This window comes from Lichtheimia ornata (assembly GCF_029851405.1).
Source record: "Lichtheimia ornata isolate CBS 291.66 chromosome Unknown scaffold00100, whole genome shotgun sequence".
In the NCBI taxonomy this organism is placed as follows: Eukaryota; Fungi; Mucoromycota; class Mucoromycetes; order Mucorales; family Lichtheimiaceae; genus Lichtheimia; species Lichtheimia ornata.
The window spans coordinates 39128-63711 of record NW_026695420.1 but is presented as its reverse complement, the minus strand read 5'-3'; the positions used below and the strand labels follow the sequence as shown (position 1 = coordinate 63711).

The 24584-nt window shown below is 42.8% G+C and overlaps 8 protein-coding genes across 8 annotated transcripts; 6 read left to right on the top strand and 2 right to left on the bottom strand.

The window, feature by feature from the left end:
* Window positions 1–399: 399 nt before the first annotated feature.
* On the top strand, window positions 400–589 carry O0I10_011786 (uncharacterized protein; the record flags this gene model as incomplete). Its single annotated transcript, XM_058491749.1, has 2 exons — window positions 400–421; window positions 489–589. 2 exons carry the CDS (start codon window positions 400–402, stop codon window positions 587–589), a joined length of 123 nt encoding a protein of 40 aa, XP_058337495.1.
* A 558-nt stretch (window positions 590–1147) lies between these two features.
* Window positions 1148–1720, top strand: O0I10_011785 (uncharacterized protein; the record flags this gene model as incomplete). Its single annotated transcript, XM_058491748.1, has 4 exons — window positions 1148–1287; window positions 1402–1443; window positions 1503–1625; window positions 1684–1720. The coding sequence occupies 4 exons, from the start codon at window positions 1148–1150 to the stop codon at window positions 1718–1720; spliced, it is 342 nt and encodes a 113-aa protein (XP_058337494.1).
* Window positions 1721–5919: 4199 nt separating this feature from the next.
* On the bottom strand, window positions 5920–8055 carry O0I10_011784 (uncharacterized protein; the record flags this gene model as incomplete). Its single annotated transcript, XM_058491747.1, has 1 exon — window positions 5920–8055. The coding sequence occupies one exon, from the start codon at window positions 8053–8055 to the stop codon at window positions 5920–5922; it is 2136 nt and encodes a 711-aa protein (XP_058337493.1).
* A 2895-nt stretch (window positions 8056–10950) lies between these two features.
* O0I10_011783 (uncharacterized protein) lies at window positions 10951–12748 on the bottom strand (the record flags this gene model as incomplete). The annotated part of the gene is made up of 2 exons (XM_058491746.1): window positions 10951–11439; window positions 12347–12748. 2 exons carry the CDS (start codon window positions 12746–12748, stop codon window positions 10951–10953), a joined length of 891 nt encoding a protein of 296 aa, XP_058337492.1.
* Window positions 12749–13213: 465 nt separating this feature from the next.
* O0I10_011782 (uncharacterized protein) lies at window positions 13214–14781 on the top strand (the record flags this gene model as incomplete). The annotated part of the gene is made up of 6 exons (XM_058491745.1): window positions 13214–13235; window positions 13303–13368; window positions 13437–13471; window positions 13538–13609; window positions 13668–13709; window positions 14566–14781. 6 exons carry the CDS (start codon window positions 13214–13216, stop codon window positions 14779–14781), a joined length of 453 nt encoding a protein of 150 aa, XP_058337491.1.
* A 610-nt stretch (window positions 14782–15391) lies between these two features.
* O0I10_011781 (uncharacterized protein) lies at window positions 15392–16813 on the top strand (the record flags this gene model as incomplete). Its single annotated transcript, XM_058491744.1, has 3 exons — window positions 15392–15433; window positions 15485–16322; window positions 16377–16813. The coding sequence occupies 3 exons, from the start codon at window positions 15392–15394 to the stop codon at window positions 16811–16813; spliced, it is 1317 nt and encodes a 438-aa protein (XP_058337490.1).
* Window positions 16814–19026: 2213 nt separating this feature from the next.
* Window positions 19027–20420, top strand: O0I10_011780 (uncharacterized protein; the record flags this gene model as incomplete). The annotated part of the gene is made up of 3 exons (XM_058491743.1): window positions 19027–19065; window positions 19116–19938; window positions 20008–20420. 3 exons carry the CDS (start codon window positions 19027–19029, stop codon window positions 20418–20420), a joined length of 1275 nt encoding a protein of 424 aa, XP_058337489.1.
* A 2033-nt stretch (window positions 20421–22453) lies between these two features.
* On the top strand, window positions 22454–24432 carry O0I10_011779 (uncharacterized protein; the record flags this gene model as incomplete). Its single annotated transcript, XM_058491742.1, has 10 exons — window positions 22454–22475; window positions 22543–22727; window positions 22795–22866; window positions 22925–23101; window positions 23150–23422; window positions 23486–23595; window positions 23650–23772; window positions 23834–24060; window positions 24111–24253; window positions 24316–24432. 10 exons carry the CDS (start codon window positions 22454–22456, stop codon window positions 24430–24432), a joined length of 1449 nt encoding a protein of 482 aa, XP_058337488.1.
* Window positions 24433–24584: the final 152 nt, after the last annotated feature.

The following is a 24584-nucleotide window of genomic DNA, read 5'->3' as shown; positions in this document are numbered from 1 at the left end:
AGTTGCCATCCTACGTACCATAGCTGGACGCAACCAATATTCCGGATGCTGTATCATGGCTGCATAGGTTGGAAAAGACGACAAAGAAAGGTGGACAAAGAACGTGTATAGAAAACCAGAGGCTGCTCAACAAAGTTGACCTTGCATAAAGGTGTGTTGGTATCGTCAATGGAAGGGTGTCATGTGTAGCAACAAAAGGTAAAGATGAAGCAAGTCGAATGCGGTTGTTGATGTTGAGAAAGAATACAGACGTGAAAGAGAGGCGTGAGTGGACGTGAGCAGCAACAACGGCCCGTATAATAGTTTGGTCGTAAAAGGTTTATCCGCATCGCTTTTTGATCTCTCTTTGCTCTCTTCCTTGACACGCGTCCAACAAGAAACCTTGACACGCACGAGACAATGACATCCAAAGGGCTTGACGGTACGCCATTCTATTGCTTCATGTTCTCTACTCTGCATTCCTGTGCTCATTGACGTCGCTGTAATAGCTCTCTTGAAGTTCCTTTTGACAAGCGACAAACTTCAACAAGTTCGTAACCAAGCACGAGGGCGACGTTATCGAATGGCACACGGCACCAAAGGTGGTTGAAGAGTTGGAACATCTACTGCCAAACAGGCATAGGAAAGCATGCAGAAGGACAAAGTAAGCGATCCCTATCTTGTACAACGCGTTTCATCATGCTGAGTGATTTGACATGTTCTCTTTATAGATGGGTACAACGAATTATTGATCCAACTATTGGAAGCGAATATCACAAAGGATCACTTTACGATGCAAAGAGGTAATAAGGATATCGAATAATGCGGGGTGGTATTGTAACTAATCACGCTGCGATGATAGGAAATGGCATTGATGCGACATGAAGGACAATCTTGGGACTTGTTAGCTGGTGGATGCATTGAACAAACGCCTTCGTTGACGAGCAATCAAGAATCATGAAAAGAATGGTAGCATCTATATACTACCGTGGCACGGATCAGCTATCAGTAAGTGGATGAACAACTATGCAGCTCGGATTCTTTCATTGAACTCACTTGGTGCAAGTAGACGATCTCGGAGACGACTGCGTCAAGGAATACAGCCATGGAGAAGCAATGACACGTGATGAGCTGTTGACTCTCAATTACACGCACCGCTTTTCTGCTTATGGTGATCAGGATTATCGCACTTTTATTCGGCTTCCTGGATATGTTCAAAGAGCTCTCTGTGTCTGATGAATTGGATCAAGATGATGGATTTGTATTTCTGGAGCGGTCAAGCAAAGAGCTATACAATGAATTGAAAAGGTAAAGAAGATCATGGATAAATGGGCGATTAGGGGAAGGAGGGGTTTTATTCACGAGGTACCATAGTTAAGAATGCTATACCATGTCCCAGATTGATTGGATGATATCTTTCAGGAAGCCAAAGACGGGATTGCTGGCCCATGTTCTCAAGACGATGTATGTATTGCTTATGGATGATGAATGGTTGCTCATTAGGTTAACATGTTTTTGTGTAGCGTGGCTCAATATGCAGGTCGACCCGATTTTACAGCAATCGACGAGGATTTGTTTTCGTATACAACATTCAAGCCTTTCTTTAACACCATCGTTGGACGTATACCTTATTGTTCGCGGGATGGGTAAGTGGAGCCTTTATGAGCTATGCATGTGGAAAACTCATCATCCCATGTTTTTTAGACGATTCACACAATTGGGTAAAAGTTTGCAGCCGTGACCTGATGCCATGCCATCCACGACGACCAACAAAAAAGGAACGTTACGCTGTTTTGTGGCCGAGACGAAAGCACCCAATCATTGGAGATTTTCTCAAGCTGGCTTTCGAGATGAACGTGCCTTGGATGCAATGACGAAACATCATGAGGATCATCCATATGGTCTGGGAATGCAAGTGTAAGGTAAATATTGTATCTTACTTTATTGAGAATATCATCCTAACGTAATGCAGGCTTTACGGTGCGTACCTATGGGATGGATCCTATCTTCCACACTCATCAGCTGACTTTGGGGTCATAAAGCAACGATAAACTGCTTGAAGCAAGTTCGGGGTAGGTAGCAAAGGAGGTGGGCATTGGGATATTGATGCCACTGGATCTGATACCATGAATGCAGCAACTTTTGGATGAGTTGATCAAGAACGTAAAGGGCTCAATGGCACCACGAGTGATATGCCCATGGAACCAAGGAAATGGATACCATAATTGTAGCTTATTCAACCTGCTCTTTTGCGTTTGTAATGTAGACATGAATATCCAATGCATTATATTACTTGATTCTATGTACTTTTTGGCATGCTGTAACGTTTATCCATTGATGCGCGCTGTACATACCATCGCCTTACATGCGTTGTTTACAATATCTTCTGATCTGGATTGCAGCCTGAGGATTGTCTTCTCTGGCACATTTCCCCTAACGCTCAGCGACAATGAAAGCTAACCATTCAGGCCATAAACAAGAGCGTATTGATATACGTGGGCAGCAGGATAAATGAATACATAAGCAGGTTTTATCGTCATCTTTTTAACAAAGCCATGCCCGCACACAATAAAAGCAAGCACCGAAGGAACACATGTACAGGTCTTCATATACCATTGGTATACGTACACTCGCATGCAGAGCGTTATGGATCCCTTTTTATCAAAAAGATTAGAGACTATTTGTACTTCAATGATAAAGAAGCTCCCCATGGATGGAACATAGTAAAGGGAGGAGACAGTAAGCTTTGTGTTACATGTATGATGAAGCTCAATACGGGTATGGACGAATGGTAAACAAGGCTGTAGTCGTGAAAAGAAGGAATGCATATGTATGCAGCAGTAGAACATTATCTCACGCGACGACGTCATTGAAAAAGCCAATGTATAAAAGTTGCTGATGTCTGTGTCAAAATTATTTCCACGGCTTTTCCTTTTTCTCTTTATCAAAATGCGACGTAAATACATTCCATCCTCCTTTTGACCTACCCATTTATTTTCTTTTGATGCTAGTTTATATACGCAATTGTACCGTCTACGAATACCATCTTCAAGCAGATGGCTCGCGCGTCCGTCGTTGGCGGCGACATTATACGGATGTGGTATACGATACATCAACAAACACAATACGCCGTATCAGAAGACGACGGGTGCGTCAAGCACGCCACAACATGTTGCGAGAGCCATAGATCATACATATGACCATGGATCCAAACGTCAAGAAGGTTGACCCTGTATTAGACATTTACACCACCTGCTTCATCAACTGTAAATCATGCTGAATAAAAACACATTACTGTAAAGAGCTTCCCAGTACCAGCGGGACCTAGTTGGACCCACCTGTTGTAGTGTGTGAATGACTACGAATAGATTAGCGGGCTGTGTTCTTATTGTACGGATTTGAAAATATGGGATGACGTTGGGTGAAGTAAAAAAATCCTTGCCAAAAATGCGTAGGTATGATGGTAAGGATGGCGAGAGAGCTACCATAAAACGGATCATAGGGGATGCATATGCGTGCCAGACCACTTGTATGTGTGCAGGAGGTCAAACCACGCAACTTTAATTGTATTAGTAAAGACACCTTAGACTTTTTGAACGAGGGTCAAAGAGAATGGTTTTAGTATCGCTGTCAAAACAGCGTCATGATACATAATCTATTGCTTTAACGCAGTAGCTGTGGGGTAATAAGGATGGGTATACGGTCTTTTGCGTCGTTGATTTAAAATCGAGAACATTAAACCAGCATCCTGTAGTTGAATGGCTTCACGCTGTTATGGGGTAATGATCTTACATGTTTATGCAACCACATCATTCCTACTCATTAATCTAATACGAAGCGTGGCGTCTTTATGAGAATATAGTTAATGAGCGTATCCTAAGACACCTTGTGTGAAAGTTTCAAGTTCGAGGTGGACAAATTCAAGGACATAGACCGCACAACTTAACTTATGTTGCCATCCATTCATCGTCTCTCCCGCATTTAGACAATTCCAATTCAACGTTTCCATAATGAAACATGGGCTCTTTATTAGAACAAAGGTGATCATCATGTCAAGGAGCACCTTTTAACCGAGTTTCAAGATCTAGATAGGGTACCTTGGGGGGCATGGGCAGTACACCTTATTAACATTCTCGCCATCTATCATCGTTTCTCCTGCATTTGGACCGCCCCCGCATTCAAAATCTTCATGATGAAGTCTACGACTTTTATTCGAAGAGGGTTGATCAGCATGTCCAAGAGGATCTTGTGTGAAAGCTTCAGGTTCGAGAGGGGCAATCTCAATATCAAAGTTTGAAAGTACGGTGTACATGGGTATATGGGGCTACTTTAATTTCCACTTCTTCCACTCTCCACTTCTTGTCTCTCCTCCCATTCAAGTATACAACTACCACCTGCAAACGATTGTCCTGCTTCAACCCATCATGTCCATCCTACAACTCTCTTGATCCGATTGTCTTTGACGGAATGGCAAAGCCCTTGGCTTGCACAGCGCACTACAACACACGCCTTCCATGATACATCTAAACCTTCTCTTGTGCACTCCTCTATTACGACCAATCGTAACAGCATTCGTTGCTGCAGTTGCTACGAGCAAGGTCCTCATTCCATTCTCTCAAACAGCCTTTGGTCACGTGGACAGCAGATAGCCATTGTATACAAGCAGCTTTATTTACGTGATAGCAACTTGCTTCAATACACACGGATTCCTATGGACGATGCCCATATCAGCTGTCGAGTACACACCAATGCAAGCGATGTTGACTTGGTTGAGATGCGACAGGAAATGATCAAGAAAAGAGATGGACCAACAGCTGGATGGGAAGAGAAGCATATCAGCAGCGATCACAGTGGCTCTTCCTTATTGGACTTGCAATGGTTATGATGGATGGATGAATGCAATCAAATGCAGGATGGGAAATCTTGGAATGTTGCTTGGGATACTTGGCGCGTTGTCAGAAGGAACTATGGATCATTTCACGTGGATACGGTTGAGGATGATGTTGAATTGGATCGAATTGGCGAGAATGCTTTGTATCTTTGACGAAACGTGTTTTACAGCATGGAAGATATTGGAATACTCAAGCGAAGACACACATCAGCCATTTTACAATCATGGATGAAGGGTGTTTATGACGGCGGCAACGAAGGCTATTATCCCTGTTGATTCTATGTGATTCACCCATACCTTATTCAATTTGCAAAGATGTTCCGTATCACATTTACTACATAAACACACACAACATTATGTCCTATTCTTCGACTTTCCATTGAATGAAAATTTGGATCAGCCTAATATGTGAAAGGGTATCGTACTATAAGGTCGTATGTTCAAGATGTGGATCACTTGGCTGGTTTCCGGATTGGAAGGAAGGATAGGAATTTGAAGTTTGGGAAAGTGAGGTTGGATCATCCACATCATCGTATGGAATGCCTTTGTTCTTTTATTACAATACGTGCTACATTCGCTAAAGCTTCCTAATTTAAGTGATGATAGACGAAAGGCAGTGAAAACTCGTGAACACTTGTATTGCAAAGACAATACATTTGAGAGTGATACTGCTCAACTCAGTGCTTGTTGTTGCTAAGCTTGGCTCGTTGTAAGGTTAATTCACAATATCAAGTAGTATGGATTCACCGGTCTTCAAACTCAATATCGCGTTGGCATTGTTATCATCACCTGCTTGCTGTGAATCAAGGATACTGCATGCATGTACAAGCTGTGTATGTATTTGTATTGTTTAGAAAAGCCAATAAACATGAACACCATAACACCCTTACGTCGGCCAGAAATAAGCATGCCTTGTGGGAAGCCTAAATTAGGATAGAGGGAGGTATATGGGGCAATGATGTCTTATAGCAAGGAGTGAAATGGATGGAATACGATATACCATGGCGTCATGCTTATGTATTGAAGTAGCAAGTATCATGTACGATTCTTTATTTGATCGAAGTAGTAATGTAGACCACTTTATGAATGCTCTGAGATATGAGTAAGGTCTCCACAATTTGATCATCTTCATCAGGGCTTGGGCTTTCAACCCTTATTTCCAAAACTTTGAGCTTTGTACATTCACGCAATGGTTCGAACGCATTGTATGGGATTTTATGAGCGTGTATCTTCAGCTTCGTGAGCGACCCCAAATCTGGCAAACTTTGTAAAGCGCTCAATGATACTTCTTGGAATTGACATGATAGCTGTAATTCTTTCACTTGGGAATGATTGACCGCAAGCGTAGACATCAACGGATCAAACACTGTAGTCACCAATGGGCCAAAATAATCCACATGAAGCGATTGAATACATGGAAGGCGTGCGAGTGATGATATCAATGTTGGATTAAGCTGCTCCTTGATTCTGATATGGAGGAATGATAATGGTGATGATCCAAGATGAAAGTGATGATCCAAAAAAGCGGTCATCGCTTGCATGGTGCTACCTTCATGAAGGTTCAAATTCAGCCGCACAAGGTTGTTCAAATCACGCATTGCTGTAAACACATCTACATCAATGGGCACCTTTGTTGCGATCGTTAACGTATGAAGCATAGGTGCATGTAAGATCATCCATTCCACAAAAGGAGGAAATTGCGGAGCCGTCGTACGACGATGCCATGTAAAATAACGACCACCAAGCTGATCAGCAGGCAATTCAAGTCGTATCTCCATGTATGACAGCTGTTCGAATACCATTGGCAATCTTGTCATAGAGACACTCTTTTGTGTAATCTCGCATGTGTTCGATAGCCATCCCATGTAACGAAAGTCTTGAAGCGATGTATGGTTATGCATGCAAATCATCGCCACATCATCTTGAGAGTAGGCCTGATTTTCAGTGCTTGCACGTTGCATGCCAATATCAAGGTGGCAAAGTCCCTTTGATTCATTCACATCAAGGTCGCCTTGGTATTCATAGTCTGATGTATGATAGTCATCACGACTTCCGAAAAGCAGTCGTTTTAATCTTGGACAAAGATGATGTATCATAGCCAAAATACGACTTGTAGTAAAAGGAAGCTTTGCTTCCAATGTTTCAAGTTCAGGAAATTGCGAAAGAAAGTGATACATGTCATTGAATGTTGGCGCTCCTCTTGGACCCTGCACGGAAAGATGTCGTAGTTGAGGATACACAGTTGGTTGCTGGGGCCCTTCATCAGCATTTGGTACGCCTGGAATGCATGTCAAGGACTTCAAATTTGGGCACGTTTCAAGGATACGGTACATTGGGAGTACAAATTCACCGGAAGCTTTGCTGAAATCCAGCTTGAGGTCGAAAATGTAGAAACCACTGACCCTTAACGCGTTGACAAGGTCTATGGTAAGGGGCGGGATTGAACCTATACTAAGGTTAATAAAAAGCCTACGCATACATTTGAAAACAATACCTTTGATATGGAGATATTTCAGGGATTGAAGATTCCATTTCTTGGCAAGGTGAGGAAAATCAACGTGGCAATCATTGAGAACGAGGTGCTGTAATAGCCATGCGTATTCACCCATTGCTTTATGTTCCATGTTGATACAGCTTGATGATGGGATCACCATTTTATACTCTGAAGCAGTGATCACACGCACACACCAAGTACGCGACACCTCCATATATGGCGACAACTTGTCGAAATCATGCATCCTTTCGCCAAGGACAAGTGGGAGTATGTCAAATAGCATAACGTCAATTGGCAAGGTTGTCATGGGATCCATACGATTCTCAAGGGCCTTTTTAGATTTTGATCTTCTGCAAGCAAGGCGAGTATGATTTGATTCATCTTGCAAGTCAATTGAAAGACCAGCATCGTACACTTGTATTGCACGTTGATGATATCCCTGCTGCGCTAGTATGTGTCCTTTGCATAAATATCCCCATGCAGATGAAGGATCCATGTCAATAGCCATGTTGGCAATCTCAAGTGCTTGTTCAAACTTTGCACAAGCAGCCATCGAATTTGCTCGTATCATCAATAAAGGAATAACCTCTTCGTGACAAATACTGGACGTGTCCTCAACGACGTCATGATGGTGCCCACGAAGTGCTTGTATGAGAAGGCAGTCCAAAAGCTGCTCTGTGTGTTGTCGCATTTGGTTGTTTACAGAGGATTGAGAGAAAAGAAGGATGAGAGTGATCATATCACAGAGCACTTTTCAAATAGAGATCTCATGGCTCATACACCCAAAGTAAGCTAAACCGTAATGGGTAGCCAATCTTAAAAAGGAACATGGCTTTGAGGAAAGTGTGATCATTTTTGTGATAAATTGGATGTCATTATACGATCATGGTCGGTGTCTTCTATATTCATTGCAATCACAAGGAGTAAGCTCCTAGTCTAATCACATCCTTCTCCAAAATCAATGCCCAAGGATCGATAGAGCGTTTCACAAAGAGCCGCAAGTTTAGTTACTTGAGCACATAGTAAAGACCAAAGCAGCCATCATTGCTGTAGTGTTTATAGCCTGATCGAAAACGATGCATATGGAATGGGGCACAAAGGTAGAATGCAGGATTGCCATTTTAATATTCACTATACATTGAACAAGTGATATGATATCTGATGTCTATGAAATGTTGGCGAAGGATGTCATGGCCGTATGGAGAGCACAATCCAAAGTCAAAGATGGTAGCGGCATGCATTGTAGCACAGATAGCAACTCATCGGCTGTCAATTGACGACCAAATTTCAGGTGGGATACGTGATGCGTGTATCGTAGATGCCAGAAAACATTTGTGGAGATGCCTTTGTTGCGGATCAGTGCCAAGCTTGTAAAATCGACGTTGACGTGCTATCATTTTATCCAGCAATGGAATATAGGGATCGTCGCTGATAGTGTCATTGATCACTTTGATTGAGAGGGTATCCAGCTGTCCCTCCTTCCCCACCATAAATCTCATCCACATGCAATGATTGTAGTTTTGGAAAAGAGATCTTCAAGGCTGCTGTTGTATCCACAATAACCGAAACACTGATTTCTTCCAATGTGGCGTGATGTTGTTGCTGCAATAATGATATCACATCGGCTATGTCGTACCTGGAGTAAGTGGTGGCAAATTCTAACCTTTTCAATCCTGGATTGGCGTGGGAGGCCAAGTCTCCAGATACTCAAAGCCATGCGTCGAGGATGAACCATGAACGTTGCCCGTTGCTAAGCTATCTTGGATATGGCTCTTTACGCGGTGAATATGGAATGATAAGAAGGCATGCTTGTATGGTGATGATCCGTGAACAATGTCGCCTAATGATTGGAGGCGAGTCTTATAAAATACGGCTATAATCGCGATATCACCAATGGCCAAGATCCACTCGCATTGTCATCAGCTGCGTCAATCATTCCAGGGTGTTGTTTTGATCCATCTCATATAATCCGCTGATTGCCATGAAATCCGAGCGCATGTATACTGTTGCAAATGAAGTCGTGGTGAGCATAGCGTATCAGTTGAATGGTGGAATGAAATTGATGCTGAGTGTTGGCCATATCGCTAAGTGATCGCTTGCATGACAATGAAACTTGATAAGCATGGAAGGTCGTCATTGTCTCAGTTGATGATTGCTTCTCGTTTCATCGGTGATCCTCCATCATCCCCTTATTGATATCCTCGTCCTGCCAACCTTGCATCCAGAAGCTGCTTCTCCTCATTCTTATCAGTTGAATTCATCCGAAATCCAGTTGACCACCAGCAGGTATAGTTGCTGTCACCATCCAAGCCATGCAAATCCCAAGACTCGATCATCTTCGGTCATTCAGCAGTTAGAGGCATCCATGGTGCAGCTGCTCGGAACCTCAACAATCGACAGCGATGTTTGGAGCGAAGTACTTTGAGTGACATGGTGCTTGACTGACTCAGTGTTGGGATGTCTTCAACATAGCTCTCCTTTTTTCCATCACATGTTGTAGCTCGACTCTTCATTGTGGTCTATAATCATAGCCATGATCTTGTTGACAATGTACAGCTTCGCTAAACAACCAACGTGTCAACCATCATCCTCCCCTCAACATACCAACCCATCCTTTTTTACTTACCTTCAGGTACCCATGGATCAAGACAAGACTCTTCTTGGATAGCAGTATCCAATTCGGATCCTTACAGTCAACGATGCTGAGTTGGACATGATGGTCAATGCGTGGGACGCGTGCGGTGATTGAGAATGCATAAAGAGTGGATGTGATGCTGAATACATAATGAGTTGAGCTGTTTTTAACAAGAGATGCATTGTATACAAACCAAAACATGATGATGAACAAGGTAGAATGGAAGCATTTAGAGGATGACGTGCAATGTATGCTGAGATCGTTGTAAGGTGCATATGATAGCTGCTGCATACAACAGTGAATACGTGTTTCCAATACCATGCAATAAGAGCACTTCACTCACCAGCTGTCCACAAGAATATCGATGAAGAGTACTGTCTCCAAAGTTGTCCATTCTTCGTTGGGGAGATAACCGAAATTGGCGAGACTTGATGGTGTCATGTACGCGTTGTCCTGCGTGAGAGAGAATAGTTTGGAGTAATGTTCATTGGCGAGTTGAAGGATAAAGTACAATCATTTGCAGTGGGAAGTGGCCCCATGTTGATTAGTGTCGATAGCCATTGCTGTGATGGGTGGTGTGTGGGTGTGTGAGCGTGGTTTCAAGAAAGAAGAGAGAGAGAGAGAGAGCGTGTGCCTTGTTCGGAATTCCCCCTGTTTATGCAGCCACTTGCAACATGTCCAATAGAAGGGCCTCGTTAATAACCCCATCATTTCAAGACCTCATCGCATTGACATTGAATTATTAAAAGACAACCATCCTTTCATCTTGTCATCTTGCACATCCTTTGAGACGACACATTGCATTGATCACCATCATCATTACTTGACAAACAACAATACATACCAGCACATTTGGTTGAGGGATTTTCTTGCATGTTGCCTCCATTGAGCAAGTGAACATGAAAATGTAGTTATTTATTGGTATGACAAAAGGCTCAGGTACCGAAAAAGTCAAAGGATACAAGGGTGTGTACGACTAGGAAAAGGGAACTCTGGTTCACTCGTTGTAAGCATTCTATTCGACATGGTGGGATGCAATGATGGAATATTCGATGGTGTAGAAGAACGGTCAACGAGATGCAAAGACATTTGTGATGGTGCCTCACGACTTGTTTGTTCTTCATGGTTCCCTTTCCATATTGATTTGAGAGAAGGATGATGGTCAGGAGGAGGAAGGAGATGACGAGAAGGGATACCAGTGGTAACAACAGAAGGCATTGGTGGTGGTGGTGGTGGTGGTGGAAAGCCATGAAGACAAGGGAACCCAGAGGCAATGGCTGGTGGAAAAATAGGATGAGCTGAAGCAGTAGTAGTAATTGTAAGAGGAGGAGGAGGGATTCCAGCGTTGGTTACTATTGGCGGATCAGGAGCATAGGATTCAATAACAGTAGTGGTGACTCCAACCAAGACAAAAGGATGGCCGCTGTTGTTGTTAGGGTTCTTAGCGTAGAAATGATAGTGATGAATATGGCGATGATTATGGCCGCTGGAGATGATCATTGAGATGGATGGCTATGTTGTCTCGAATAAAGGGGATCACTGAGGATGAAAGAAATGGATGGATACAAATGTTGCGGCAACACTACCCATTATTTATATCATTTCCATGCAACGTGGGTGGATTGTTAAGTCCTAATGATGGTTGAGCTCACCCGTAATCATGTTCCTTGTTATGCTGTGCATTCATTGTCTGCTCTACATCCAACATTTATTATTACTTTTTTTAGGATCACTATGTGAGAAAAGCTAATTTTGTTTTTGAAGGGGAAAAGACCGTTGTTGTTGTTTTTGTTGCAGGGGAAACGATAACGGTGGTATACTTTGTCTCATAGGTTGACTCCACAGCTACCATAATAGGTAGTTGTTTGCCACCACACGCATGATATCGATAATCAAATCCACTCATGATCATTTGTAATATCGGCAACTTGAATAATGAAAATCCCATGTCACCATTCCTCTTCATTTAACCTGATCTGCTTGGGCAAGGAATCCAAGATGCGGTCAATCTTGAAGAGCTGCTTGCATCGTAAGCTGGCTAAAATCAATTCCATCACTGCTCTCGTTCCACATTTTCCTGACAAATGATATAACCCATCGAAAATGATTGCTGATCCAAGTCTCCTTGACATCGACATCCCTCATCCACGACCGATACATTGTATGACAAGCCAAGTCAAGCGTTTATTCCAACATCCTGAAATTGTTCATCTACGTGCATCCTACAAGCTAATCCATGCATCATCCATAACAGCATACATACCTTGTCACCATGATCTCCCAAAGTTACCCATGCAAACGCTGATTAGTATATAGCTTGATGACATCCATTCGACACAATAGTTACCTTTCGCAAAGACATCGGTGCTGATCCAAAGCAAGCAGGCCAAAGGATACCAGAATCAGCATTCACTGATCTACCTTGAGGAATGACAGGACATCTCAACAAGGCTCTAGTACCGATCCATGAGAAGAAAAATGAGCGGGACAGGACAGCTCCATCATCAACCCCAAAGGACCACCTGATGCTGCTGCCGTTGTTGTTGTTGGATAACAAGGCCAAAGGATACCAGAACCAACACCACAAAAAGATAAAACCTTCTTGTCTTCGGTGTGATGTACCTTGAGGAATGGCAGGACATCCCAAAACAAAGCTCTGGCATCGATCCATGAAAGGCAAATGAGCGAGACAGGATAGCATCATCAACCAAACAAAGACCACCTCATCCATCCAAGGAGTACGGGCCATTGGACAATCAAAAGAGGAATCACCATAGCAACCATCACAATGAATAAGGAAAGCAGTGCATAGCAACAGTTGCCATTCAACGTACCATAGCTGGACGGACCAATATTCCGGATGCTGTATCATAGCTGAATACGTTGGAAAAGACCACAAAGAAAGGTGGATAAAGAACGTGTACAGAAAACCAGTGGCTGCTCAATAAAGTTGACCTCGCATAAAGGTGTGTTGGTATCGTCAATGGAAGGGTGTCATGTGTAGCAACAAAAGGTAAAGATGAAGCAAGTCGAATGCGGTTGTTGATGTTGAAAAAGAATACAGACGTGAAAGAGAGGCGAGGGTGGACGTGAGCAGCAACAACGGCCCGTATAATAATTTGGTCGTAAAAGGTTTATCCGCATCGCTTTTTGATCTCTCTTTGCTCTCTTCCTTGACACGCGTCCAACAAGAAACCTTGACACGCACGAGACAATGACATCCAAAGGACTTGACGGTAAGCCATTCTATTGCTTCATGTTCTCTACTCTGCATTCCGGTGCTCATTGACGTCGTTGTAATAGCTCTCTTGAAGTTCCTTTTGACAAGCGACAAACTTCAACAAGTTCGTAACCAAGCACGAGGGCGACGTTATCGAATGGCACACAACATCAAAGACGGCTGAAGAGTTGGAGCGCTAATGGTCAAACAGGCATAGGAAAGCATGCAGAAGGACTTGAAAAGAAGGACAAAGTAAGCGATCCCTATCTTGTACAACGCGTTTCATCATGCTGGGTGATTGACATGTTCTCTTTATAGATGGGTGCAACCAATTATCGATCCAACTATTGGAAGCGAATATCACAAAGGATCACTTTACGATACAAAGAGGTAATAAGGATATTGGAATAGGTGGAGGAGTAGATAACTCATCACGCTGCGATGATAGGAAATGGCATTGATGCGACATGAAGGACAATCCTGGAATCTTGTTAGCTGGTGGATGCATTGAACAAACGCCTTCGAGAACGAGCAATCAAGAATCATGAAAAGAATGGTAGCATCTATATACTACCGTGGCACGGATCAGCTATCAGTAAGTGGATGAAAAACTATGCAGCTTGGATTCTTTCATTGAACTCACTTGGTGCAAGTAGACGATCTCGGAGACGACTGCGTCAAGGAATACAGCCATGGAGAATCAATGATACGTGATGAGCTGTTGAATCTACCTATCTTCTGCTGATGGGTTTCGAGGCTATTGCACTTTTACCAAGTTTCCAGGAAAGTGCTCTGGTGGATGGATTGAATCGAGATGATGAATCTTGTTGGACATGCTTGATGAGGTAGGTAGATTTATCAGTTGTTTATTCTTCAGCTCTATTCACCTGATATCCTAGCCTCTATTGGACGAAACGACAACTATCCATACGCTGGTGAAATGTGTTGGCATTCAATATCGCATCCTGGTCAACGAGGAATTTCTTGAAATCGTTTGCATGGGACGCATGATTTTGTGGGTCGGGTGCATGGTTTCATCTATCGACGATGCTATTTATTCTTGAGAGCGACATGCATGGACCATTATCATTACTCGGCAAACAACATGGATACCACTCTATGCAGCAGCAGCACCCCCCGATTGTGTACAAGAGGTTCTTTATGTATGGTGCTCCCATTGGTCAAGGTAAAACAATGATGTTGTGGAGGTAGAGCAATATCTCAAAGCATGTATTTGCTTTTCAGATGTCCTATTTACTTGGATGATGAGGGTGTTGATACACAGCTGGTGATTGAGCAGATCCAGAGGGATTGTTTTCGCAACCAATGGTTACCATGCATCAAAGTTCAAGGACTATAAAGGACAACATGCACGATCACGTTACGATGGTTCTGGAACTAAGGAATCAAGGTTGGATTTGAAGGATTTCAATGATGGGGATACCACGGGCGATGTTTTGGTCTACAGCCATGGAACGGAAGATGCAAAAGATACACGCTATTATAAATGGCCGCCAACAAGGATCCAATCCCAAGTGAAACAAGATACCAGTGACACCTAGATACTTTTCAATGCTTTCTTTCTCAATGAATCTTCTGTCGTGTCGATTAAATCTTTGCAACTATACATGTTTGGTGGTGAGGATTACGTGGTTGGGTTATCAGGATCCATTATCAGTTTGGAAAGGTGGTGGTTTGGTGGATGACGAGATGAGGTTTGAAATCGTTGATACCATCCTGATCCATTTGGGAGATGTTCCATTTTAATGAACACGAAGGTAGTAATTGCTGGGAATAAAAGATAACATCACAGCTGTGGAATCAATGAGTGGTGATTCCTTGTGTCACCTAGTTATGATACACGCCATTATAATTTCGGAACAGGCCTGGTCTTCCGAAGTTTGAAAAGACAATATGATTGCTTTTCATTGATACAAAATTACATCGTGATCAACAATCATTGCTTCCGGTTACACGTTATCATTGATGGAAGTAGAGGATGACTATGAGACAGCTCGGTGGTTGATCATACATGGCAATGTTTCTTTTTCTACTCGGGCTTCCGGCGACATCTTGTCCCATGTAGCACAAAAGTTTAGTGTATCAGTGCTGTAAAAAGTGGCCCAAACCCCATTTCCAATTTGCCACACCCTTTCTTTTTCGCTCTTTGACATGACCATCGACACTGACGAACACAACAGCGACCCCTACAAAGTATGCCGTGCTTAACATGCCAATGCATTTTAATAATGACGTATCCCCAAGATCGATATCAAATTAGAGAATGACAAGGACAACAAGCTTAAACGGTTTTTCGAAAAAGGGCTCAATGCACTCTTAGACGACAAGTACTTTCTGCTCCTCCACGTACCTGAAAATGGAAACAAGATGCAAGTGATACGCCCTGCTACCAATTCATATCACCGAAAGCGCATCGTCAAAAGAATCAATGAAGCCAAACGCATTCCATCTTTTTATTATGCGTTATCGCATCTTTGGGGACTCACAGAGGACAACCGATACCACTGGAACGATATCAGTGAATACGTTGACGACGAAGAAGGACAACCAATGAAACCTGTTTCCATGCGACCTGAGAAACGTGATACATTGCTGGCAATGCTCAAGGATCATCCTGATAGTTATTGGTGGATTGATGTCCTATGTGCACGTACCGATACCCCTTTGGATATTATGGGTGATATTTACACTTGCTGCCTTGAATGCATTGCCATGATCGATTGTGATCCTGATACCATACCAAAACTTCATACCATGTTGGGTGCACGTGACGAATTCCCTGACCAGTTTTGGACTATAGACTACCGAAACCCTGATAGCTACTTGCCATACAAGCAGATTTACGATGAAAAGTGTCCTCAAATGATGGATACCTTGTGTACCTTGCAGCAAAGCTCTTGGTGGACGCGTGTATGGACCTGGCAGGAGATGGCTTTACCTTTTGGGGATGTGCGTCTTATGTCGGAAACAGGCGCTCACCAGCCTTCATGCAACACCATCACGTTGGATAATTTATATGACCGATTTTCTGGCGTGGCAGCCTTTTTAATATTCTATGGTCGTGAACAAAAGAACTTAAACGGTAAGTTACTCTGATCTATGATCGAGGAAGATTACTAATCTAGTCACCAAATAGAGAAGGATGCGCTGCTACATGAAAAGGCCGAGGTTGTATCTAGTTGGTTGGGTGGTATCACAGATGCTCGAGGCATCAACAAGGATCGTCTAGAACCAGAAATGAGCGGAATAACCATTCATGACCTAATCTTGTCATTGGGTGAATCCACGCGACGATGTTATGATCCTTGTGATTACGTTTATGGTGTGCTGGGCATGTTGCAAATCAAAATCCCAAGGATGGCTGATGCCGATGAAGTTTGGGACCGTTTCTTGGATGAGTTGGATGATTACATCGACAATTTGGAGGACAATGAGCTTGCGAGTGGAGCACTTGTTGGAACGAGCGATCGTGCACGTCAAATCAATCTACTCGAAGCTAAGAATATGAAAGATGTATACAACGATTTGCTAGTTATCGAAGAAGATGAGTTTGATTGCCATAATTTTGCTTAGCATGAATATCAGGATTGAATAAAAAGATGCTTTTATTATCATCCTTGGATCATTAAAGTGATGATGAATGGTGCATAGGATGTCCGCTTCCATCCTTGTTGCGATTTGTTGTCAAACCATGACAGCGTAGAAGGCATCAATGCCGCTCATTGGTTGTTATTCTTCAACGAGCAAGAAGCGTTGTCAACAGCAGTACTCCCCACCTTTACAAATGGAACCCAATTTCATATATAGTTCGGGACATAGAAAGGTTTTTTTGGAATGACTAATGTCCATGTATTATTGAAGCAAGATAGTTGGTAGATGAGTGATGAATCTGGCTTGGGGATTTGGATTTGTATGTAAACCGGATCGGGAAAAGATAGCAACATCAATCTGGGTGGTCTTCCTTCCGCGTCTGCATCTCCCTCGACTTGACAATGGCATTCTCAACTATACAATCGACCCATTCCCTTCTCAAAATGGCACAACGAATAGCACCAATACGACGCTTCTGCTACGATGCAGCGATGACCAAGCAAAGAAAGGACGCATGCCTTTGTACTCGAGTCCCTTCTAAAGCTTCTTGACGACGATCCACTCCAAGAGGGAGCGAGACTTTACTTTCCTCAATGCTATACTTCAGCATGTTGATAACAATATGCAGGCGCTTTACCTATGATTCTTTGAATATCATCATATCTTGAAGCGTCGTTATTCGACAACATGGCACGATTACTACTGTATTTAGATGTCAACCCATTTGCCAAGGTAAAGGGATGATGGGATGCTATAGTGCTCGTGATATGGTGTCTCACATGTCCATTTTGTAGAATAATGTCAAATCATGGATGTTCAAGATGGAATGATGCGAGGTTCGTTCACTTTTGTTGTTGCGTATCCAGGTAACAAAAGGATGGGGGTGATGTGTTACGAAGGAAAGGGTACTGATTGGCATTTCCATCATGTAGGCAAGCTGTACGACATGACGACATATATTGTGCATAATGCTAGCTTATCCGGAAGTACTACGACGTACGAGGAACCATTAGCATTTTGGTCGCAGCGCACTCGACATGATATTCAATGGCATATGGATAGCTTTTTCGACCATCGGATCGACATGTCAACCACGTATAATGCACCTTGAAGATCATTTTACATTATCAAGGTGGGGATCGTTACCAGGATTGATGGCTTCAGTAAAGCATATGGAGTGCCGATACGGCGCAATGGATATGTTGATGGATACGCAAAGGCAACCACGATGATTGATTGGAGTTGTTCAAAAGGAAGAAGGATGAGGATGTACCACTTTTGGATACAAGATTGAGGATGAGGATATCAACCATGAGCACCAGGAGCCATGTGACCCGGGGGTGGAAAATGCATGGCAACGATTATGGGCAGCTGATTGAACAATGGAGAACAACAATGGTCCAAGAGACAACGATTATCAAGTTAATCATTTGGAGATGTGAATCTGATCCCCCATTGCTATTCTTCATTATCGGCCAGCATTCGGCATCATTTCATCCCATCTTCCAGCTGCTTCATCATGCCCTTCATGACCGCCACGACATCTAAGCAGCGTGTGCTCGGGATTTGGTTTCAATCGAGGGATTACATATATGAGATGCAACAAAATCAGCACCTTGGAATGATTACAGCAGCTAACAGCAATGACATCTGACCATTGGATTATTGCGATATGGGGACCACAGGCCTGGTTGTGCACGATTTACCTTATCACTCGGCGAAGCGGTTAAGTATCATCATCTCAAGAAGCGTTATTGGATAGGTTTAGCCATTTGTAATGTATGTTAGCAAGGAGGAATAAAGAAGTTTTGAATAAAGCCATGGTTCCTGTGCCACTTCCATTGTTGTTGAACGCCCCAACTATAACCTCTAAATAACAGGTGCCACTATCCGATGTTTGCAATGCGAGAATCTTTGTCATCTACATCTTCATTTTTCTTCAACGCATGATCTTCCTCCATCCATGCAGCATGCTGATCAATTATTTGCATGCTTGTAACGCCTTTAATTCTACCATGGATATAGGACAGCTTGGTGGTTGCTTATATGCATGACGATGATATGTACCTTTTCTACTCAGAAGCTTACACCAACATCTTGTTGCATGTAGCACAAAACTTAATGCACCAAGACCGTGAAAAGTGACCCACACCCAATTTCAATCCACACACCCTTTTTCTTTTCCACTCTTTGACATGACTCATGGTATTCTTCAAGATAAAGATGCATTCAAAGTATGCATACGCTAATAGATGCTTGTCAATTTTAACACGTGTGCCCTTAGATCAATATAAGACAAGAGGATGATCAAAGCAATAATTGTAAGGAGTTCTTTGAAAAAGGGCTCAGCGCACTCTTAGCCGACGAACACTTTTTACTCTTATACGTGCCTGAAATCGGAGGCAGGATGCAAATTGTAAGACCGGCTAGCGATCCATACCATCGACAGCGCATGATCCAAAAGATTAATGAAGCCAAAGGGGTTCCATCGTTTTATTACGCGTTGTCACATCTTTGGGGCCTCACAGAAAACAACCGATACCATTGGAATGAGATTGCCGACTTTGTGGATGACGAAGATGGACAACCGGTGAAACCAGTTTCGATGCGACCTGCGAAACGTGATACATTGCTTGCACTACTCCAAGACCATCCTGATAGTTATTGGTGGATTGACGTCCTATGTGCACGTACCGATACCCCTTTGGATATTATGGGCGACATCTATTCTTGTTGCCTTGAATGTGTTGCTATGATCGATGGAGATCCTAATCTCATACCACAACTCTATACGCTGATGATGGATGTGAAACAGGAATTCCCTACGTATTATAATATGGATCGAAATGATATCCTGAATTGTAAGCAAAACGATAAAAGGTTGTCCAAGGCGACTGAGCTCGTATTCGCATTGATGCAACGTAAATGGTGGAAACGTGTTTGGACCTGGCAGGAGATGGCTTTGCCTTTTGGGGACGTGCGTCTTGTACCCGAATCAGGCACGCATCAACCTTTAAGCAAAACAATCACTGTGGATGCTTTACTTGATTACTTTCAAGCAAATTTCAGGGTCGACCACGTAGCTCATGCACTCGAGCCTATTGATTGTAAGACGTGTACGAGAAGGATGGGGTCTTGTGTTATCATTGATCAGCGTTACTAATGCACTAACACAGCTGAGACTGGGCTCACAAATGCCATGACGCTGCATGCTTGGTTCACAGAGATACTTCACGCTAGAAAATCCAACGAGCATCGAACCGGAAAAAAGCGTGCACAGGAATTCAGCTACTTGGTTTCTTCATTCAGCGATTCCCCTAGGCGATGCATGGATCCGGCTGATTACGTGTATGGTGTGTTGGGCGTATTTCAGTTTAAAATCCCAAGGATGAACGATCCAAATGCTGTTTGGCACTACTTTTTATCAGAACTTGATAACTACATGGAGACAACGGGCATGAAGAACGACAAGTTTTCTGGAAAGAGAATTACTGGAATCAATGACAATGCATACCGAATCGATTTACGGAAAGCTAAAGATATGGCTGATGTATACAAAGATGATTTATTAGAGATGACTTTTTGTTGATGATGACAATGATTATAAAGTACATCTTTCGCTCAATGATATCTCCCTTCGTTGGATTCTTTAGGATGAGGATCACGTGCTTAGTCTTGGGATGATGATGATCTTTGGGAAATACAGCATCTGGATATCAACGTGGAGTAGGAAAAGAGAAGTTTTTATAGATGAAAAGAAGGGATTGAGCAAATAAAGCCTTCCTCTTTTCCCGAGAGCAAGATAAGAACGATGATGGCTTAACTTTGTTGCAGCATGGGGTAATGATCTTACAATAAGCTTACACGTTTATGGAACCACATTACAACATACCACCCAAATATTTGATAATGAAGTATCGGCATTTATTAGAGAAACTTCATCAGCATGCCCAAGAGCATCTTGTGTGAAAGTTTCAGGTTCGAGAGGTCCAATCTTAATATCTAGATTTGATGTACAATGTACATGGATTTGTAGTAGGGCTACTTAATTTCCACTTTTTCCACTCCCATTCAAGTGCAACACCACCTGCAAACGATTGTCCTGCTGCAGCTCGATCTTTCCATCCTTCAACTTTGTTGATCAGAGCTGATTTGGCTTTGCTACGCTCAAACAAATATCATCCAAGATCAGAACAACGTTCATGATCTGTCAGCTAATAGCCCCTTCCTTCCCATTATGTTCCTTGTTTCGCTGTGTGCTTTTCTCTCATATACATTAAACATTTATTACCCTCTAATGATCTAATGATTGTAACAAGTACTAAGCTAGTTTTTGTTTTTGAGAAGGCAACGACCGTTGTTGGTGTTGTTTCAGGAGGGGATGGTGATGGTGGTTTACTTTGTCGCATGATTGATGCCACAGCTACCTTAACGTCATTATTGTTCCCTACTCACATGATTTATTACATAGGAGTGATGCTGATGTGATCCATCCAAAAAATGATCGCTGATCCGAATCTCCTTGACATCGACGTCCCTCCTATACCAATTGATCCACGACCGATACGTTGTATTTGACAAGCCAAGTCAAGCGTTTATTCCAACATCCTGAAATTGTTCATTTACGTGCATCCTACAAGCTACTTCATACGATCACTCATGACAGCCCACATACCTTGTCACCATGATCTCAAAGTTACCAATGCAAATGCTGATTAGTATAGAGCTTGATGACATCCATCCGACACAATAGTTACCTTTCGCAAAGACATCGGTGCTGATCCAAAACATTCAGACCAAAGGATACCAGAATCAGCATTCACTGATCTACCTTGAGGAATGACAGGACATCTCAACAAGGCTCTAGTACCGATCCATGAGAAGAAAAATGAGCGGGACAGGACAGCTCCATCATCAACCCCAAAGGACCACCTGATGCTGCTGCTGTTGTTGTTGTTGGATAACAAGGCCAAAGGATACCAGGATCAACACCACAAAAAGGTAAAACCTTCTTGTCTTCGGTGTGATGTACCTTGAGGAATGGCAGGACATCCCAAAACAAAGCTCTGGCATCGATCCATGAAAGGCAAATGAGCGAGACAGGATAGCATATCAACCAAACAAAGACCACCTCACCCATCCAAGAGTACGGCCCAGAGGACAATCAAAAGAGGAATCACTATAGCAACCATCACAATGAATAAGGAAAGCAGTGCATAGCAACAGTTGCCATCCAACGTACCATAGCTGGACGTACCAATATTCCGGGTGCTGTATCATGGTTGTACGTATACGTTGAAAGACGACAAAGAAAGGTGGACAAAGAACGTGTATAGAAAACCAGAGGCTGCTCAACAAAGTTGACCTTGCATAAAGGTGTGTTGGTATTGTCAATGGAAGGGTGTCATGTGTAGCAAGAAAGCGTAAAGATGAAGCAAGTCGAATGCGGTTGTTGATGTTGAAAAGAGCACGGAGGTGAAAGAGAGGCGTGAGTGGACGTGAGCAGCAACAAGGCCGTATAATAATCTGATCATAAAAAGGTTTATCCGCAGCTCATTGAATCCCTCTTCTCCTTTCTTCTTTGACACGCGCCCAACAAGTAACCTTGACACGCACGAGACAATGACATTCAAAGGGCTTGACGGTAAGCCATTGTGTTGCTTCATGCTCTCGACTCTGCATTAAGGTGCTCAATGGCGTTGTTGTAATAGCTCTCTTGAAGTTCCTTTTGACAAGTGACAAGCCAAACTATAAGCCAAGCTTCAACAAGTTCGTAACCAAGCACGAGGACGACTTTATCGAATGGCACACGACACCAAAGACAGCTGAAGAGTTGGAGCGTTTATGGTCAAACAGGTTCAGGAAAGAATGCAAACGACTTGAAAAGAAAGGCAAAGTAAGGCATCTCTATCTTGTACAACGCGTTTCATCATGCTGAGTGATTTGACATGTCCTCTTTATAGATGGGTACAACCAATTATCGATCCAACTATTGGAAGCGAATATCACAAAGGATCACTTTACGATACAAAGAGGTAATAAGGATATTGGAATAGGTGGAGGAGTAGATAACTCATCACGCTGCGATGATAGGATATGGCATTGATGCGACATGAAGAGCAAGTTTTGGAAACGCAGAATGTGCTAGTGGATGCATTGAACAAACGCCTTCGTGAACGAGCCACCAAGAATTATGACAAGAGTGATAGCAGCTATACACCCTCGGATGAAGACAGCGACACTTCTCGATCCAGTAAATTTCCGTATTCAGTAAGTAAATGGATTTTCATTGTTTCCTTTGTACTCACGTGGTACAAGTGGTCCATCTCGGATTGTTGCATTTCAGACATGTTGAACAAGTTCAGAAACGATTGCGTCAAAAAGTACAACCATGGAGAAGCAATGACACGTGATGAGCTGTTGACTCTCAATTACACGTACCTCTTTTCTGCTGATGGTGGCCGAGATTGTCGTACTTTTATCCAGCTTCCTGAACATGTACAAGGTGCTCTGGCTGATGAATTGGATCAAGATGATGAATTTGTATTTCTGGAACGATCAAGCAAACAACTATGCAATGAGGTTGAAGAGGTAATGGATGAATGAGCGATTAGGTAAAAAAAAAGGGGGTCTTTTATTGATGGCATATTCTAGTTGATGTTGCTGTACCCTACGCGTGCTCCAGATCAATTGGATGATATCTTTCAGGCAGCCAAAGACAAATCAAAGGAGACTGGATTGGTGGCCCATGTGCTCAAGACGATGTACGTATTGCTGATGGATGATGAATGATTACAGGTTAACTTGCTTTTGTGTAGCGTGGCTCAATACGCAGGTCGACCCGATTTTACGGCAATGGATGAGGACGTGTTTTCAGATACAGCATTCAAGCCTTTCTTTCACAGCATCGTTGGAAGTATACCTTATTGTTCACGGGATGGGTAAGTGGGACTTTTTTATGAGCTATGCATGTGGAGAACTCATCACCCCATGCTTTTTTAGACAATTCACACAATTGGATAAAAGCTTACAGCTGCGACCTGATGCCATGCTATCTACGACGACCAACAAGAATGAAACGTTACGCTGTCTTGTGGCCGAGGTGAAAGCACCCAATCGTTCGTTCAATGGAGATTTTCTCAAGCTGGCTTTCGAGATGAAATGTGCCTTGGATGCAATGATCGAACATCACGTGGATCATCCATATAGTTTGGGCATTCAAGTGGAAGGTAAATATAGCATTTTACTTTATTGACAAGCTCGTCCTAACGTAATGTAGGCTTCACGGTGCGTACCTATCGGATGGATCTACTTTATGACCACGTATACCGTATGATACATTTGCGAACATTCTATCTTCCACGCTCAGCAGCTGACTTTGGGGTCGTGAAATCAGCCATATGCAGCTTGATGCAAATCAGGGTAGGTAGCAAAGATGGACACTTGGGATATTGATGGTATTGGGTCTAATACATAGAATGCAGAAACTTTTGGAGGAATTGGTCAAGAACGTAAAAGGCTCAAAGGCACCACAAACAATTGCTGATGAAAGAAAATCATGGCGACGTCCAACTATATTTGTACCGGATCAAAAGTATTAAAATGATATGCCCATGGAGACAAGGAAATCGATACCATAGTCATAGCTTATGCAACCTGCTCTTTTACGTTTGTAATGTATATATGATATCCGACGCATAAAGATCTCCTTATGTACCTTGCTATTAGAACTTGATGCTATGTTTATACATTG